The 17,550-nt window shown below is 45.8% G+C and overlaps 1 protein-coding gene across 1 annotated transcript; it reads left to right on the plus strand.

Moving 5' to 3' along the window:
* The first annotated feature begins 3,665 nt into the window (after positions 1-3,665).
* Positions 3,666-12,592, plus strand: LOC120751394 (aldo-keto reductase family 1 member B1-like). Its single transcript, XM_040061123.2, has 10 exons — positions 3,666-3,804; positions 4,057-4,224; positions 4,683-4,799; positions 6,108-6,185; positions 6,580-6,702; positions 9,846-9,952; positions 10,100-10,181; positions 10,478-10,561; positions 11,141-11,223; positions 11,966-12,592. The coding sequence occupies exons 1-10, from the start codon at positions 3,739-3,741 to the stop codon at positions 12,006-12,008; spliced, it is 951 nt and encodes a 316-aa protein (XP_039917057.1). The 5' UTR covers positions 3,666-3,738; the 3' UTR covers positions 12,009-12,592.
* Positions 12,593-17,550: the final 4,958 nt, after the last annotated feature.

The following is a 17,550-nucleotide window of genomic DNA, read 5'->3' on the forward strand; positions in this document are numbered from 1 at the left end:
TTTCCTTGTTCAAGTATAACTCATCCGCCAGCTGCAGTCCCCTTGGAATTATGTCCTTTCAGCATGGATGTCCTTCAAAAAGTGCACCTGTGTCTCCAGAAGGATTCCAGTCACAGTACTGTGAGCTTAAGTTCTGGCATGGGACAGGCTGTTTATACCTGTTTCAGTGGCCTCCACACAGGTCACCACTGCCGTCCCCTGATGCCAGCTGCAATTTATGCTCTTAACATTCCACCCTGCACTTTATTAAAAGATATTTGAATTGTTTCACCCTTATTCAAACTGCATCTTTAACGTAATCACCATCTTATTGCACGTTCATTATAAACACCCCTTGCCCCTGCAGACCAGTGTAAACACCTCACCAGTGAGAACTTAAAGACACATATCCCAAACCCACCCCTCCTCCCACAGACAAAATTATCAGCCACAACACTGCAACAGCCAACATACTTTCCAACCGCTTCTAAAACGCCTTCCAAGCTGAACTCCCAGCACTGTCCTTGGCTGTGGCACTAATCTGCCCATCTTCTGGCATGCACCATCCAGTACAACGTGTGTAAGTTACTCCTCCATGTCCCAACAGCTTATCAAGTGATAGCAGTAGGAACTGTGCTCAGACCTTGGAGATTTCAGGCAACAGCATCAGTGCTCACCACTTTTTCAGGGTCCCTTCCCCCTCGCCTGTAAACACAACCCAGCAGCACAAGCAACTGTGGGAGAGTATCACCATCAGGATCGGGGGATCAGCAGGATCAGATGATTTTTCCTTCCTCCCTTGGGAAGGGCAGTGCCTGCTAGTAGCAGAGAGCCCAAACTTCCCAGAGCTCTGCTCTTACAAGGCAAAAACCCCTATCATTTGCTTCAGTTTCCCAGCACTGACACAGCCACTGCAGGGACGGCTCCTGCAAGTGTTCAACATTTCTGCAATTTCATTCTGAGCAAAGGATTGTCAGGAGAGCACTCACATTCTGGGGAGCAGCACTCCCACCTCCACAGGCCTACCTAACCTTGCAACTCAGGCCGCCTGAAGAGGCTTTGTTTTTACTTTGCCATCAGCTTTCAGAAAGCGTCTGTTTCTCCCTTACGAGTCATCTTCCTACCTAGCAGTGGTCTGCCCGGACACCTCCTCTCTCCAGGCAATGGCACACTGTGTGTAATTCCCCCTGGGCATGCACTGGCTGCTCCACTTCCACTGCTGGATGTTCCCAGGATCATTGCTCCTTCCAGAGTTCTCAATACTCCACTTCTAGGCTGTGACAGGTAACTGAGGAGAGAAAAAAGAACACAGAACAAATGAGTGCATGCCTTTCTCCCCCTTCCCCAGCCTCTGCTTAAGCCAAACACCAATCTGCTCCCTGCCCTCCTCTCCACCCCCGCTTTGTCACCAGAGATTACATCCAGGACATCCCAGTCCCTCCCTGGAACCAAGGGTGCCTCAGAGGCTGACAATGGGTGTCTGATGCTTCCTTTCACCACTCAGTCCTGTTTACTGTGTCCTGGAGCTCCTGGGTGGGCAGTCTGCTGTCCCCAGGGCTGCCACTGTCCCCAGGGCTGCCACGGTCCTGCCCAGCAGGGGTGGCCCAGCCCACAGGACCCCGCTTTGAAGTGAGGTGCTGCCCTCCTTCTCAGGGGCCAGGGGGACTGTGAGGGACACACAGGTGCTCCCATCTGCAGAACTCAGTCACCCCAGGTACAGCACCAGTTTCAGAGCTGGCCAGAATCCGTCCTGACCAGCCTGGGGCAGCTCATGGTTTCCCCCTGCCCAGGCTTCCCCTGCTGCATTAAACCTGCCCTTCCCACACAAAAATCACCACAGAGGAGTGGCTGGATCACTTCCCCATCCTTGGCCGTGCCCGGAGCTTGTTATTTCAGCAGGTGCGATTAAAGGACAAAAGCATGAGGACGAAAAGCATCATTAGCTCTGAGAATATGGGAGATCCACCAGATACGCTCCTGGGCTGCTTTGAGCTGGCCAAGGCCCTCAGATCTGCCTCCTGGCATCCAGAGGTTGAACTCAACCCCCCCTGAGCAAGATAAATCTCCCCTCCAAGCAAAACAGAAATTCCTGCTGTGCTTCCCAGCGATTCAAGCTCGAAACCTGCATGCCCTCACCTCCGAACCCTGGTTTAAGCTACACCTGTTTCCGCGGGTAGCTCTGAAGCTGCTGCTCTTCCCTTTAGCTGTAGAGATGATCACACCTTGCAACACTGTCACCTCCCTACTTTGCCTTCACCTTTTTTCTGCGGGCCACTGGGTCTCTCTGGTAAACAAAAGGACATACCCACTTCTGGTTTGGGCCCTGTTCTCAGATTCCAAACACCGCTGGCCACCCAAGTCATAACTCGTGGCGAAATTACCCTTCCTAAATGCAAAGTCAGCAAAACAAACTGAGAACTCATGATATTACACCTCCTGTTTCAGTGCACGTGGATCGAGGAAATTAAAAAAAAAAAAAAAAAAAAAAAAAAAAAAAAAAAAAAAAAAGAAAGAAAGCAAGACCCTCCTCCCCCTCACAGTTCCTCATTGTCAGCGCTCTCTGTCAGGACATGGCCATGTTACCAAGGACACAGGGCACAAGGTTTAGCAGGCTGGCCGTCACAGGGTGACATGTGCAGTACTTCTTCCTCTCCCAAGGCCTCCACCAGACCTTCGGGAGACGAAAACAGCGGAAAGCTGACTGGCCTTACAGCTCTGAGGGGAAAGGCTCCAACAGAGCTAACAGCAACAGCAAAATACAGAACTTCTGCCTGAAGCCTCCTGTGACGGGGACGGAGGCATCTCTCTGACTTGAAACCATGAGGGAAAATTCAACCCAAGCGGGAAGAGATAAGCACCAAGTTGTGTAAAGGTTTTATGATCCAAGTGAAAGCACATCGCATCCTGCCAAGGATGCCTGGAACACAAAACAGGAGGAACATTAAAGACGAAAAAAACGACTACCTTGCCGTCCCTTAGCTAAATGGAGCAAAAAATACGAAGCTGCAGTGAGCAGGGAGAGGCACCCAGAGCAAACACTCGCATGTGAAGGAACTCTCCACATGTGAATAAGCAGCAAAGCCTCCCAGGCAAGTCTGGGTTTTTCCACTGCGCTGTGACGTCTTCAGCAGAACAGCGAGTGCTTGTCTGCAAAAGCATCAAAGCCAGTTTCTGATGTGAGACTGCTGGCCACCACCGTGGTTGATTACAATCGTGCATTTTATTCCGCGACGTCCTCAGCACTACCCTGAAGACAGAGGGACAACATGATCGTTTTGCCGCTCATTAAAAATCCACTGTCCCTCTTCTGAGACTTTCAAAACATTTTCAAAAAGACCCTCTTCTAAAATTCAAACTAAAGCTGGGTGGGGTGTTTTTGTTTGTTTGTTTTTTTTCTAAAGTCACTCCATCCTGAACCACTCCCGCCCTGAGGCACAGAACAGCTCTCGGGGACACAGCTCTGTCTCACGTCCCCTCTGCACCCCGCCCCGGGGATGCGGCTCCCGGGGGATGAGGCTCCATGGATCGAGGCGCTGAGGGCAGGTCCGTGTGCGGCGAGCACAGCCCGTGGGCCAGGCCCACCTGGATCGGCCGCGGGCCCATCCCCAGCCCGGCTCCCCGATGGCGGCCTGCTCCGCGGCCCCGGCAGCGGCCCCGGGCTGGGCGCGGCCCCGGCAGCGCGGGGCGGGCCCGGCCGCGCTCGCTATTAAAGGAGCGGGGTTCGGCCGCAGCTGCGGTGGTGCTGCTGCTGCTGCGGTCATGGCGAACTACGTGCAGCTCAACACCGGGGCCAAGATGCCCATCCTGGGGCTGGGCACGTGGAAGGTACCGGTACCGGGACGCGCTCGCTGGGGCTGGCGGCGTGAGGGCGATGGGCACGGGGGGAAGGAGGAGCGCGGCCCGGGCCCTGCGGCGCTGCTGGCGCCGCCGACACCCGGCCGGGCCGCCGCCGGGATTTGGCTTTATTTTAGTTGGGGTTTGCTTTGCGTGTGGTGGCTTTCTTAGCTTTATCTTGGCATGAGAAAGGTCTTCAATGCTGTGTCGGTGAGAGCTTTTTTTGCCATCGCTTTTTTTCAGTCCCAGCCAGGGAAAGTGACAGCTGCGGTGACGGCTGCCATCGATGCCGGGTACCGCCACTTCGACTGTGCCTATGTGTACCAGAACGAGAACGAAGTTGGGGAAGGAATCCAGCAGAAAATCAAGGAAGGCGTTGTGAAACGAGAAGACCTCTTTATCGTCAGTAAGGTACGGGTCTGGTGATACAGGATACATCAGGGAATACTGTTTAATTTTAAAGTAACTTCCCAGTTTACTTACCTACTCTGTTGTGCAGCTTGGAACAACAGAACATCGCTTAAGCCGTTCCTGAGACTCTGCTTTACCTCATCCTGTACTGAGACTTATGCAGGGTTCATACCACAAATTTGGGTGATGCTTTCAACTTAAGTCTTAAAAAGTGAAACAAGACTACTTCTGCTGTCTACCAGGGCACCGTGCAGTCAGTCAAGTGTGCTGCCGCTGCACACATTGCCCAGTGTCACAGGCCAGTCCTGCTCACAGAACAAGCCCTACTTGAGGAGCTGTGGCATGTCCTGGTTTCACATCGCTTTCCCGAGGGGACAGGCACCCTGCTGAACAGTCTAGAAGAGTTCCAAGAGCTTTAACCCAAGAGGTCACAATGTGCCTTGGCTTTTTGTCTCCAGCTGTGGTGCACGTTTCATGAGAAGCCTCTGGTGAAGGGAGCCTGCCAGAAGACTCTTGCTGCCCTGAAGCTGGATTACCTGGATCTGTACCTCATCCACTGGCCTCTTGGTTTAAAGGTACAGTAACTGCATAGCCCTTGGCTTTGTCTGTGAGTGGCAGTTGTGAAGAGCTATGTGGCTTTATAGCCCAATAATTTCATCAGTTGCACAGATCATCCCATGTGTATTCTGTAACAGCACTGCTCTGGTGCAGTTCACAGCTTTACTGTGGCCTTGTGAGCCAGGCTGTTGATTTTTATCTTTGAGATCCCTGCTTGCATGGCATGTGCTGCCCTTTTGGTCATGGAAGAGGCAGACCTTGAACCCTAGGGATGGGTTTCCCTGCTGGAAGCGCAAGTTATATCTCTTTCCTTTTGATTATTGCTTGTGCTGCCTTCTACAAATCCAAAGTTATGCTCAGTGTGGCTCCTTCTTTGTGGGAAGAGGGCTGTACTTTGCTATCTGACAGAAGTTCTTTCCTCTGCATGTTACAGAGCCACAGAATAAGAGATTGCTTGTCTTTTGTTTGTCTTTAATCACTGAGTGCTTAAATACAATCCAGTTTGAACTGACCTTTGCTATAGGAGCTTTAGCATTCCACAGGCTCTAGAGTTAAACTTTTTAGTTCCTAACTCTTCTACTGACTGCATGCAAAGGAACTGATGTCTCAGTTTGAATATGTCCAAGCTTTAGGCTCTCAGTGAGAGCCCAGTCAGATTTTTCTCTCTACCTCTTGCTACCAAGATGAACTGTTCTTTGTAACATCTGTGTTTTTAAAATTAGTTTCACGTGGACAGAGCTATCAAAGTGAAAATATGTTGTGGTGTAAATAGTGAATGAGTAGAAAATAACTGGTTTTGAATGAAGCTGATACCTGGCAGGTGGTCCTAACAGGGACACAGGGTGTTCTGACCTTCCCTATGCCAGCAACTTAAACAGCGAGGCTCCCTGTGAAAAGACCTGTCAGGAAATCTGGTCCAGTATAAGGTGAACATATTCCAAGTCCTAAGTGGATCCTTATAATGCATTTCACTAAAACACTTGGTCATGAGCAGGTGTAAACTGGCTATAATTCCGCTTTCTGTCTTACAAGCGGGGACTTAAGTTTCACCACATAGATTTTGATGAGCCAGGGGACACGGTGTCTGTCAGAAATATCTGTCCTTACTGAGTTGACTGTGGGCAAAAAAACCACCATAATGCCATGTGAAAACGAAAGAAAAGACTGAAGTCTATAGATAGTGAGTATTAGTGTCTAATACATATGTAGGTAATTAGTATAATAATAAGGATTAGTTTGTGCTGTAATAAGAGTTTATAGGATCATGGCCTTCAGCTGGTGTTAACACAAGCTCCCAATAATGTGTGTTTCTCTCTCACTGACAGGCAGGAGAGGACCTGTTCCCAGTAGATGACAAAGGTGTTGCTATCCCCAGCAACACTGATATTCTGCAGACGTGGGAGGTGAGTTCTGCCACAGCAGGAGAAAGTTTAGACTGATAAAGGTAATGGGAGCAATCAGAGACTGCTGAGGGCAGAAGACAGTTACTTGGAAGTACTCACTGTTACAATGTCAAAGTGTGGTGTATCAATTCATCCTTTTCCACTTCTAACTTGCTGTGAGTTTCCATAATCTCAAAGAATGAGTCCTTTGAGGGCTTATATAAAGAATGAGTCTTTTGAGGCATGGCACAAAAACCCCAGTGCTCTGAAGTTTTTTTCCCTCAAACTTGAACTCTGAAAATCTAAACACTTATTTTAGGTTACCTACGAAGGAAACAAGGCATGTCAGGAAGCATGTGCTCTTCAGGCCCTGCCTTTGTGTATTAGCTGCTGACTTTGTGCTTCTTTCTGCCAGGCCATGGAAGAGCTGGTGGATGCTGGCCTGGTAAAAGCCATTGGAATCTCCAACTTCAACCATGAGCAGATTGAAAGAATCTTGAACAAGCCAGGACTGAAATACAAACCTGCAACTAATCAGGTGAGCTGCAAAGTGGCAGAGACAAATGTTTGGTGATGTTCTTTTTGTGTGGTTATTTGTTGTGGGGTTTTTTGGTTTTTTTTTTTTTTAAAGAAAATGATAAAGGTCTTACTTTGAAATAAGGTTATAGAAAGAGACTGGAGTAGACACTACATATTCTTCAGTCTCACTCTCCAGCTGCTTCTGGATGCCAAGGTGCTTGTTTTCTATGAACTCTGTGCTACTGCTTGGAAATCTGGCAATGAGCAGCTCCAGAATCCCTTCTTGTAGGAGGGGGAATTCAGATGAGCTCTAAAAACTTCCTTGCAGTAGAGTAAGACTTGGTGTATGCATATATAGAGAGTTAGCTGATCTTTTCATTATGCTTCTGTGGAGAAGCCAGTTCCTGTTGCTGATGATTCAGGGAATTGATCAGAAACATATTTTATGGACTCAAGACTTAATGGGGGTTAGGAGTAAGGAGGAAACGGAGTTGCAGGGTAGATGATAGAGTAGAAGTTGTATAGACAGCATTGAATGAAATATTAGGAGAATTCAAATGGCAGGAGACCTTGGGAGATTATCTGCTCAGATGAGCATCAACCCAGAGATCAAACCAGTTTGTCCAGGGCTTTTTCCATCTTGAAAACCTGTGAGGATGGAGACTGCACAGCCTCCCTAGGCAGTGTGCTCTGCTCCCTGACTCCCCCAAGTGCATGGCAGGGAGAGGGAGTTCTCCTACATCCAGTCTCAACCTCTCTTGTTTTCAGCTTGCATCTGTTGCCTTCCTCCGAGCACCACTAAAGAGCTTGGCTTGTCTTTGAATGACCTCCTAGGTACTGAAAAGCTGCTACTCTAGGAGGGCTGAATCCTTCCCTTCCCCAGGCACCACAAGCCCAGCTCCCTCAGCCTTTCCCAGTGCAGCATTTTCTCCAGGCCCTGCCCAGCCTGGGGTTTCTCTGCTGAACTGATGGCAGTCTGTCAGTGTTTCTGCTACTGAGTGGAGCTGGCAAGAGGAAAACTGGACACAGTACCATGAAGGTGGTCTGGCAAGGATGGGTAGAGGCGAATGATCACTTCTCACAATATTCTGGCTGTGTTCCTGCTGCCAGGGCTCACTGCTGGCTCATATCCAGCTCAGTCTGTTATACCCCCCCAGGTTTCTTTCTAGCATAGCTGCTTTACAGGTAGTCAGGTTCCAGCCTGTGCTATTGCCAGGGGCTTTTCCTTCCCAGGTGCATGGCTTTGTGTGCAGCCTTGTTGAATTCCTTCAGGTTTTGGTTTGCCTGTTGTTTCTGCCTGAGTGGGTCCCTCTGAAGTGGCTGTGCTGCCCTTGAGTGTGTTGGCTGGTTGTTCCCCAGTTTGACATCACCCTCAAGACTGACATGATTACAGACTGGCACAGGTTGCTGAAGAGGACAAGTCCCAGGATAGACCCCTGTGGGGTCTGTCTAGGCTTGGCCTTGACTCTTATGGCATTTGAAGGACTTTAGTCAATTATTGATTGATACTGGGTCACTTATCATGGTAACTTGAGCATTATCAGCCCCAAAGCGCTTTCAGAAAACTTAGTGTAAGTTTTATACCTTTCACACCTTTTTTGATCCCTGCCACATCCCATTGCCACTGTCACTGTGTGATACTTACCTTTATCTCTGGCATGGGGGTCACTGATCTTGGACCTCTCACTCTTGTAAATGCTCTCAAGCTCTAAGTGATTATTGACTAATCAAGTTTAGCAGAGAGCATTGTGTCTTTGGTCCCTTCATGAACAACTGCTTCTGAAGAAATGCTTGCTGTTACCTTACCAGTTGGGCTGACAGTGAGAGTGCTTCCTGAAAACACTTTCTCTGTGCAGATAGTTCACGTGTAATCCACTGTCTTTCTTGTCATTCCCATTCTTTATTTGAATGTGGCTGGGATGTGTGTTGGTTTCAGTTGTAGTGAGAAATTAATCTGGCAATGTAGTAATTACATAACAGTGATGTTAGTACTTAATTTAATTTTTCATCCTGAGTGCCAGTGGACAGGTGAGGATGACTGTGCCTTCCTTATGTTGTACAAATTTTACCTAACTGTTGAGAAAACTAGATGTTCTATTAGTCTTAAATATCTGTCTTTCTGCAACTGCTGAAGCAAAACAAATATGTATAATATGTCCTAAAAATGGAGCTCTCTGTTCTGTTTAATATTCCAGCATGTCTCAGAGGGGAAACAGGCACGCAGGCCTCTGGTAACAGCAGGCAGCTAGAACCATAAATAAAGTGCTGGAGCCTGTAAACTGATTCCATGTTTTGCACTGCCTTGCTCCACCTGCCAGCAGCACGAGTTTGCAGGGACTGCCCTCAGAGTGCAGCTGCAGGAGGCTCAAATGGCAGCGTACTCCAAAGGGTTCTTGCTGTTGCCTGCTGGAAGAAAAGTTGTGCTCCCTGGTGTGCAGCTATCCTGAAAGTCCTTCTGTGCAAAGTATCAAATATCCATGTTCATTCACTGCCTCCTGACACGTGAACAGTTCGTGTTCCATACTCCGTATCTGTGCATTTGCCTGCCAGAACACAGATCCACTCTGAGGGAGTCTGTATTCCGTTTTGCAGCTGTTCTTATGGAAGTTCATGCCAAGTGCATGCGTGTTTGTAAAGGGTCTGTAATGGGCAGTGGGCTGAAGGTCTAAAATCTGTAGCATTTTAAACATTTTCAGACTTAAGGTGTTTGGACACAAAGCAAATTATGACTAATGAAACAGTGCTGACCTTGAAGTTAATGTGGTAGCTGTAAAAAAACTATTATGGCATGTTTAATTAGGGGTGAAAAGAGAACTTTGTTCTTCCCTGGTCTGCAATCCTCTTGCTATGATTTTACAGCTCTCCTGGGTGTGCATTTTACTGTCCCATTGAAACAATTGTGTAGCTGGTCACCTGTGTGCTGGAGATGATTTGGATCAGCAAAGTTTTAAAGAATTTTGTCCAAGTCCTTGGATTCTTCACTGCAAGGAGAGCTATTATAAAGAGTAGAAAGGGGGTGGGGCATAGATAAAGTAAAGACTGTGTAATATTGCTTAGAGACTATTGAGTTAGCACAAAAATCAGACTTTGATTAAAAAATAATCCCTGGAACACGTTAAAGCAGTGAAGTCACTGTCAGTCTCTATACTTCTGTGTTGGCAGGTGGAGTGTCATCCATACCTTACCCAGGAGAAACTGATCAAGTACTGCCAGTCCAAAGGGATTGCTGTGACAGCCTACAGCCCCCTTGGCTCTCCTGACAGACCATGGTAAGGTTGTTTGGCCAGGGAGCTGGTGTGGATTATTCTGGAAGCACTGAGACTACATGTGCAGCATTAATTTTTCATCCAGATACAGATCTTCAGTGGGTTGGACCTATGGAGGTTTCTTGCCACTGATTTGTTTTCTCTGTGTAGGGCTAAGCCTGAGGATCCTTCCCTTCTGGATGACCCCAAGATCAAAGAGATTGCAGCCAAGCACAACAAAACCCCAGCACAGGTGGGTAGGTGCCAGAGTACCCCTTCCTGTAGCCCAGCAGGAAGGACAGCAGTGACAATGTAGGGAACAGGATGGTTCTTCATTCCCTGTCACCTGGGAAAGGAGAAAGGAAGCCTTGTGGGATTCCACCTCTCCTCTGCATGCACTTCAGGAAGTGCTGTTTAGAATTCAGGTATCATTTGAAGAGCAGCTCCAAAGAATGGGTTAATTCTGCTGAATTGTAACTGCTGAACAGGCTGTGCTTGCCATGGAGCAGGAGCCATCCCCTCTGTGATGCGGTGATGTGCCTCTTGCAGGTTCTCATTCGGTTCCACATCCAGAGGAACGTGATTGTGATTCCCAAATCCGTCACACCGCAGCGCATTGTGGAGAACTTCCAGGTGAGTCTTTAGGAGTGAGCGTGTCCAGGGATGGCTTGGCTTCTTCCTCCCTGCACAGCAAGCAGTGATCCTTTCCCACCCTTGCCAGTGCTCTGCTGACAAGAGGACTGAGCTTTTTCTCCGTGTGTTTACCCATCGTCTCCTGAGGGCTGGGTTTAAAATCACAGTGGGAGAGTGACCAAAGCTTTGGGAAATGCTATGTTCTGATAATTTGAGCAGTCACATTGTGATTCTTCCTGTTCTGTGTCAGGTGAATGAGTCATTTGACAGCTTATTTGGGGCCTGAGTGCAGTAGCACACCCCAAAAGACTTCTGTAGAGCAAGCACTTTTAAGGAAGTGGTGTCCACAAACCACATTGCTGCTCTTGATTCAGTGATCCTGGACTGGAGCTAATGGAGGCTCAGAAATCCAGAGGGTTGTCTTTGTCCTTTCCTGTCATCAAGCAGTCACTCCCAACAAGTCCCTACACTGTGGACGTGTTCTTTAATTCTGTGATTTTTTTTTTTTTTCTTAATTTCTTTTTTCTTACAAGCACCAGTTTGTTCAAAGAGGTGATTTCTGGATTTTTCTCCTGTTAGGTGTTTGACTTTGAATTGACTAAAGAGGAGATGGCAACTATTCTCAGCTTTAACAGAAACTGGAGAGCCTGTGAAATGATGGTGTAAGTGGCACTTCCTTTTCTTTAAGCTATTAAGTTATCACATGGTTCAGTAAATGGAGTTACAGATGATAGTCCTGACTGAAATTCAGGATACGCAAACTCAATTTTCAAAGGGTTCATCCTCAAAATAACTTTCCAGAGTAAGATTCTTTTAAATGTTCATTTAATGAACCAAAACACCATGAGCTTTGAGCAAACTTCATTTTCAGCTCAGTCACCAAGAAACTCTTTGGAGCTGGAATTGCAACAAGAGGCTTCTCATTCATCATTTTTTTGTCCATGTTGGAGGAATGAGCATGATGCAGACTTAGTCTTGATTAGCTTTGCTTGTCTTTGTCGTTCTTCCTCGTCACTCTTAAGTACATTGCAAAATCTGTGTGTTCTTCAGGAGTTGTTGAGAAGGTAGGTGAAAATTCAGAATATAACGTGAGGATTTGTGACATGGAAGATCCAGATATTAGATCTTTCTTTGAAGGCTGCAAGAAAGTTCTTCCTGTCAGTAAACAGCAAAACCTTGACTTAGTTGTCTACAAAGCAGCTCTAGGTGCCATCACCCAATCACCAGAAGGAACTCAAAATCTTTTTGTTTGGAAATTCAGCATGTCACCTAGGAAAAGGGAAACAAAAAGAGACTTTGTTTTTATACAGCTAGTCTCTTCCCTTGGTGGTTCTTTGAAGTGGTTACAGCTGCAGCCAATGTCTTTGGGACCTGAGATAATCTTTGCTTTTTGATTTCCTCCAGGTGCAAATCTCACAAGGGCTACCCTTTCAATGCAGAATACTGAAGATGGTTTCCTGCCTTTCTCCAGGCTTTCCCAGCTATGCTTCTGCTGTTGCCTATGAGTTGTCTGTGTAGCTTTTTCACTGCATCAGACATCCCTGCACGCCCCCACTTTTTCTTTTCCTCCTTTTTTCCCCACAAAGATGCAGTATATGTACTCCGTGAGTTTGTGCTGTTTTCTTTTTTGGAAGAAGGAAACTGTGAAATGACTCTGAAGAGCACGCTGTGTGGACTGGTAGATTTTCTTTGCCAAACAAGTCTGGAATTGGTGAGCAGAAAGCATTGAGCAAGTTTGAACAAGCAGTCAATTTATTTTGGAATACTGTGATTTGGAGCTGGTGACTATTTTTGTCTGGAAGGACCAGGATATTGGCAGATGTTGCATAATGAGATCTGCTTTTTTTCTGATTACTTTTGGGGTTGATTTTGTTTCTTTGTAACACTCCATACCTTTTTTTTCCCTATAATTGGAAATATAAGTTGATTTCTAAGTTATTTCTACATGGGTAGCTCTTTGAAAAGTGTATAGATCCTGGTTTCTTGGTGATATAAAAGCTGTTTTGCTTATAATAAAATCCAGTTTCATTACTGCGTGTAATGAGATGGTTATTTCAGCAGTGCTCTAGTGGTGGTAATGCTGGAGCAGCTGTATAATATCAGCTCTCTCTAGAGATTACACAAAAGCAAGGAAAATTCCCATCCCCCACAAAATCATCTGTTGATGTTGACTTCTTACGTATGCCCTGGGAGCTGCCTGCTGTTCTCACGGCTGAGCTTGTGGCCAGTGAGTCTGTTTGTGCCTCTCTTTAAACAGAACTGCTTTGGTTCTGACAACCAGTACAGTCATGTTTAATTCAGTTTTTATTTTACTGAGGTGGTAGTGTACTTTTGCTAGTAGAAAACTTATTCCACTCAAGACTTGAAGCCTGCACAGCATCCTGTGGGATTGCTTTAATCAGCAGTAGAAAACTTGCCCTCTCCAGCAAGGGAGCACATGATGCAGGAAGGAGTTCTGGGCTTTTACAAAGTACCATTGGCAAATCTAGTAAAAATGGCTTTCTAAGAGAGTCCTCATTGAGCTAGCAGATCAGGAAATGCTTAGTTCAGGGAGCACAGAAAACCAGGCTGATACTGAACCTCTGGTTTGTGAGGTGTTTGTCCCTTTCTTTTCACAATCCTTGCATGTAGTACTTTTACAGCTGTTGCCACCTGATTGCTGCTCGAGACTGTTCACAAATTGCATTTGGGCACTGATGTTGGGTGGCTTTCTTGCATATTCCTGTGAGAGATTTTTAGATGTCTGCGTAGATTTGGGATGTGAGTGGTCCCTCTGAGGAGGTTGTGTAGGCCTGGCAGAAAGAGTTCTCCCTGAACAGATGCAAGAAGGGAGACGCCAGGGCTGTTAATGCATGACCAATCTAAATGGTGAATGTAGGATTGTGACTCCATAACTGCACAGCAAACCTTAAAGTGAACTTGGCCAGGTCAAAATGTAACGTGAAGGCAAGTTGATAGCAAAGTATTGGTGAAATAGGTGGTCTGTTTCCTGGTTCTGATCAAAAGGAGTCTGACTAATTGAAAATTAAAAAAAGAATAATTGCATTCTCAATGTAATGGGTAGTATTTATTAGAAAGAAAAATTGTAAAAGTCTTTTTAAACATCTTTCCAGTAATGCTGAGACCAGAATTAGCATGCAATGCATTTTTGGTTGCAATAATTTATGATAGGCTGAACAGACAAGACTGAGTTAACTTGAAGTATGAAGAGGAGAGAATCAGTGTCTGACTTGCAGCAATGTGCTCCTCTAATGCTGATTCTTCTGATATAAATTGATTATAAATCACTTTAAATTCTGGGCTTAAAAGAAAGCTTCGGCTCTGTGAGGGTTTTTGGGAATCTTTAATGTGATAAACAAAAGCCCTAAGGCATCTAAAAAAGCCAGAGGAGCTGATGTTCTTTGCTTAGTCTGAGCCGTGACAGAAAACTGTTTGGGGCAATGTTGACTTGCTTGCAAATAACATTTTTGTGACAAGTGTGTTCTGGCAAGAAGTTACGTTGAGGCTCAGGGTTTCCAAAATAGTACATCAGGTTCTGTTAGCTTCCTCTGTTTTCATTTCACTGTAACTTTATGAAAGTTTGTGCCTGAAATTTTCCATTCTGGAGGTAGGAATTTTACTGGAGGCAGCTTGGAAGACAGAGTGCTCCAGAGCCGAAGGAAGAGCAGCAAGCCCTGGAGGTGGAGTGCCATTGTGACAGGCTCTCTCTGTGCTTCACTGCGTGACTTAGGGGGAAGGAATTTGGAAGGGGTCCTTCTGGGACACGGTGCAGCCGGCAGAGGGCTGGGATCTTGGTGAAGCGCCAGAGTGGGAACAGAGGGATGGCAGAAGTACCTGAGAGCAAGGGGTGATGATGCACAAGCTTGAGCAGAAAGCATGGGAAGGGAGTGACAGGAAACCCTTAACGGTTTTGGGTTGCTGCTCCAAGAGGAGATATAATTAAGGCTGAGCTGGAGGAAGAGGAGTCTTCCTTTAGGCTAGGTTGGTCCAGGAATTGTTACAGTAAAATACAGTCTGTTGTACCCCTATGCCTGTGCCATACTCTCTGCCTACAAGAGCTGAGATTTCCTTTCATCTCCTAAAAGGTGAAGTGCAAAGATCAAAGGGTTCCATATCCGGAGCTCAGCATTCCTGCTAACTGAGCTCTTCCTGCTGAAACTGTTCACAGCATTTGTTTTTGTATTGTGACTTGACAGATCTCTGGGTTTCTGATCAAAGGCATTTTTAAGGACAAATACATAGTCTTGTAGCTCTTCCAATGAAAAGTTGCTTGTGTTTTGTTTTGTGTTCTCAATCTGAGAACTTGTAGTTCAGCTCCACCTTGTCAGGCTCTTCCTAGACATTCTGGGGACTCTGCTGCAGCAGCTGAGCTGGGGTGATACTGTAGCACACCCTGGGAAGAGGATTTCCAGCCTGCAGGAAAGAATAAGTGCAGCTAGCAGAAAAAACCCCATGTCCTTGGGACTGGTAAAATCAGTACTTGCACAAAATTTGTTTCGCTTCCAGTTGCACTCCTTGCTCCAGATGATACCAAATTAGCAGGCCTTTGTTTCATGTTTAAAAGAAAATGGCTCTCACAGGACAGGTCTATTTATGTGGTAGCAAAGAATGATGGTGAACTGATTTATCAGGGTAGAGGTTCTGATACCAAACAGGTAGAGAATCAGCAATTATTTCATTAGAGAAGGCGAGATACTGTTTTTGCAAGGCCTTTTATTTGTGTAGTAGAGGAGAATACAAGAAGTATTTGGAATTGGCATCTTGCTGGTAGAAGGTAGGACAGCACAGACAGTCTGACAGGCACAGCATGTTTATTTCAGGTTGCAGTTGATGTTCCTCTGAGAGAAAACAGCTTTACTTCTGCTGTTGGAACACAAATACCCAGGCCTGCCTGGCTGGAATCACTTTCATATAGTGCTCTCTGACTTGGTGTTTGCTTCCCTCAGGGAAAAAGGAGACAGGACCTCTCCTCTTGCTGAGCTCATGAGACTGCACAAATGCTATGGAATGCACTTGTTTCAGAGTTGTGGAAACTGAGGCACAGGAAACTACAGTATTCAAAACTGGACAAGAAAATCCCGTGTCTGGATTTTAATCTGTATTCACTGTGTTGAAAATACTCCAGATTTCTAGTTGTTTTTTGTTTAACTAGAGCAGAGAACAATTAATTTGGGACAAATTATTTTCATTTCACTTTATACTCCCTTACTGTGTCATCTACGAACGGTCAGTAATTATTTGTCATCTCTGCCTTGTCCTTGGTTTCTTTAAAAGTACAGAGCCCTGTCTTATTCGGGCAGGACCTTGTTTATTTTAGCTGTGGGGCAGCCCTGAAAACTCTTGAACAGGCCACATTGCTTTTGCATTTTTAACTTGTTAAAGTGCATGGTACAGAACCACTAATGCAAACATCTGCAAAACTCCATATTTTTTTTCCAAATTCTTAAGAAAAAAAAGAAAGCTGGATGCAAAATCAGACTGAAACAGGCCTGATGATAATCTGGTAGTTGCTCATAAGAAGAGCTGAACTGAGTCAGACTAAGTATCTACATATGGCAGCATCTTGTCTCCAGCTGTGGCCAAAATAAGTTGCTGAAGATGAGTAAGTTGAGCATTGCAGTGGAGTGTTATTTAAATATCCTGACAGCAGTTTTTGTTCTTTTATGCTTAACAGCCATCAGTTAACTCTTTGTTGTTCAGTTACCTTCTGAATCTGTTATGTTCCAAGGGGAATGATGCTTCACACTGGCAGCTTGTGAAGAATTGCTTTCTCTTATTTGTCTGATTTGCTGATGGATTCATTCGATTCCACTGCTTTTTACAGTGGAGGAAATAACAACTGGTCTATTTCCAGTCACACTCAGCAAGCTGCTCCAGATTTGGTAAACATCTGGCACAGCTCATTGTACTGGTGTCAGGTCAAGGAAAGTCATAGTCTACTTAATTACTATCTGTATAAATTATTCCTAGGCCATTGATTATCCTAATCAATCTCCTATGAGTCTTTTTTTAAGATTCAGAGGAAGGCAAGGACCAGTACTACTTGTGCAGGATTGCATGCAAGAGGTTCATGAAATGGGTTTGTATCTGACTGTCTTTGCTTCTCATTCAGTTTGCTTTTGACCTCAAAATGAGAACTTGGAATTACAATAGACAGAAAACTTGAGCAGCAATGAAGTGCAGAGAGTTTTGGATGTTTACCTGTTGCTCATGACCTGTGTTATCCAGTTTTCCCTCCGTAACACGGACATAACATTTCACTTTTTTCACCCAGCCCCTTTGGAACTTTTCATGAGGCTTGACTCTACCAGAATGGATGAACTCCACAATAAAAGGCTGAAGTCATGGGACAACACGTTGTGATACAAAGACAAAATGCTGAGCTGAGGTGTTCTCATTTTCCTGGCCTCGCTGGCACAGATAATGTCGCTGCTGACTAGGAACAATGGATGTGTGGGTTTGGTGTAAGAGCCCTGCTGCACGGCTGGTAGGAACTGAAAAACAATTTGGGATGCTGTAAACCTCTCCATGCAGCTCCTGGCAGCAGGCTCAGGGCTGTGCTTGCTGTGAGGCAGCAACTCTCTTCTAGAAAGGCATGTTGTAAATCGGGCTGTGGCTCTGCTGCAAAACAGGGGGGCTTGATTTCCCAGTAACTGACACCACCCAAATTCTTCTCCTTTTACCTTCACCAAAGTCTCTGCAGCTGAAAAAGATCTATTGTCTCTGAAACAAATGCACAATCTCTGGCTTCTAACTTGTTTTGAATTTTTTACTATTATATGGCTACTGTGATCATCTAGTCTGACTTCCTGCCTACCACAGTCTATAAACATCCTGTAAATAGCTCCAAGTCTGATAGCTGTGATTAAATTGGAATGTAGTTAGAAAACTCCTACCAAGTAGAGAATATTTTGGGACAGGCTCCATGCTGCAGCCTTAGGTGGGTATTGCTGCTACTGCTGTAGATTGACAAGTGACCACAGGCTGAA

The sequence above is a fragment of the Hirundo rustica genome, chromosome 4 (genome assembly GCF_015227805.2).
Source record: "Hirundo rustica isolate bHirRus1 chromosome 4, bHirRus1.pri.v3, whole genome shotgun sequence".
In the NCBI taxonomy this organism is placed as follows: domain Eukaryota; kingdom Metazoa; phylum Chordata; class Aves; order Passeriformes; family Hirundinidae; genus Hirundo; species Hirundo rustica.

Bases quoted from the DNA above. Each gene is read 5' to 3' on its own strand.
- LOC120751394 (XM_040061123.2), top strand. From the start codon at position 3,739: ATGGCGAACTACGTGCAGCTCAACACCGGGGCCAAGATGCCCATCCTG. The intron at 3,805-4,056 runs GTACCGGTACCG...GCTTTTTTTCAG, and splicing joins TGGGGCTGGGCACGTGGAAG to TCCCAGCCAGGGAAAGTGAC. The intron at 4,225-4,682 runs GTACGGGTCTGG...TTTTGTCTCCAG, and splicing joins ACCTCTTTATCGTCAGTAAG to CTGTGGTGCACGTTTCATGA.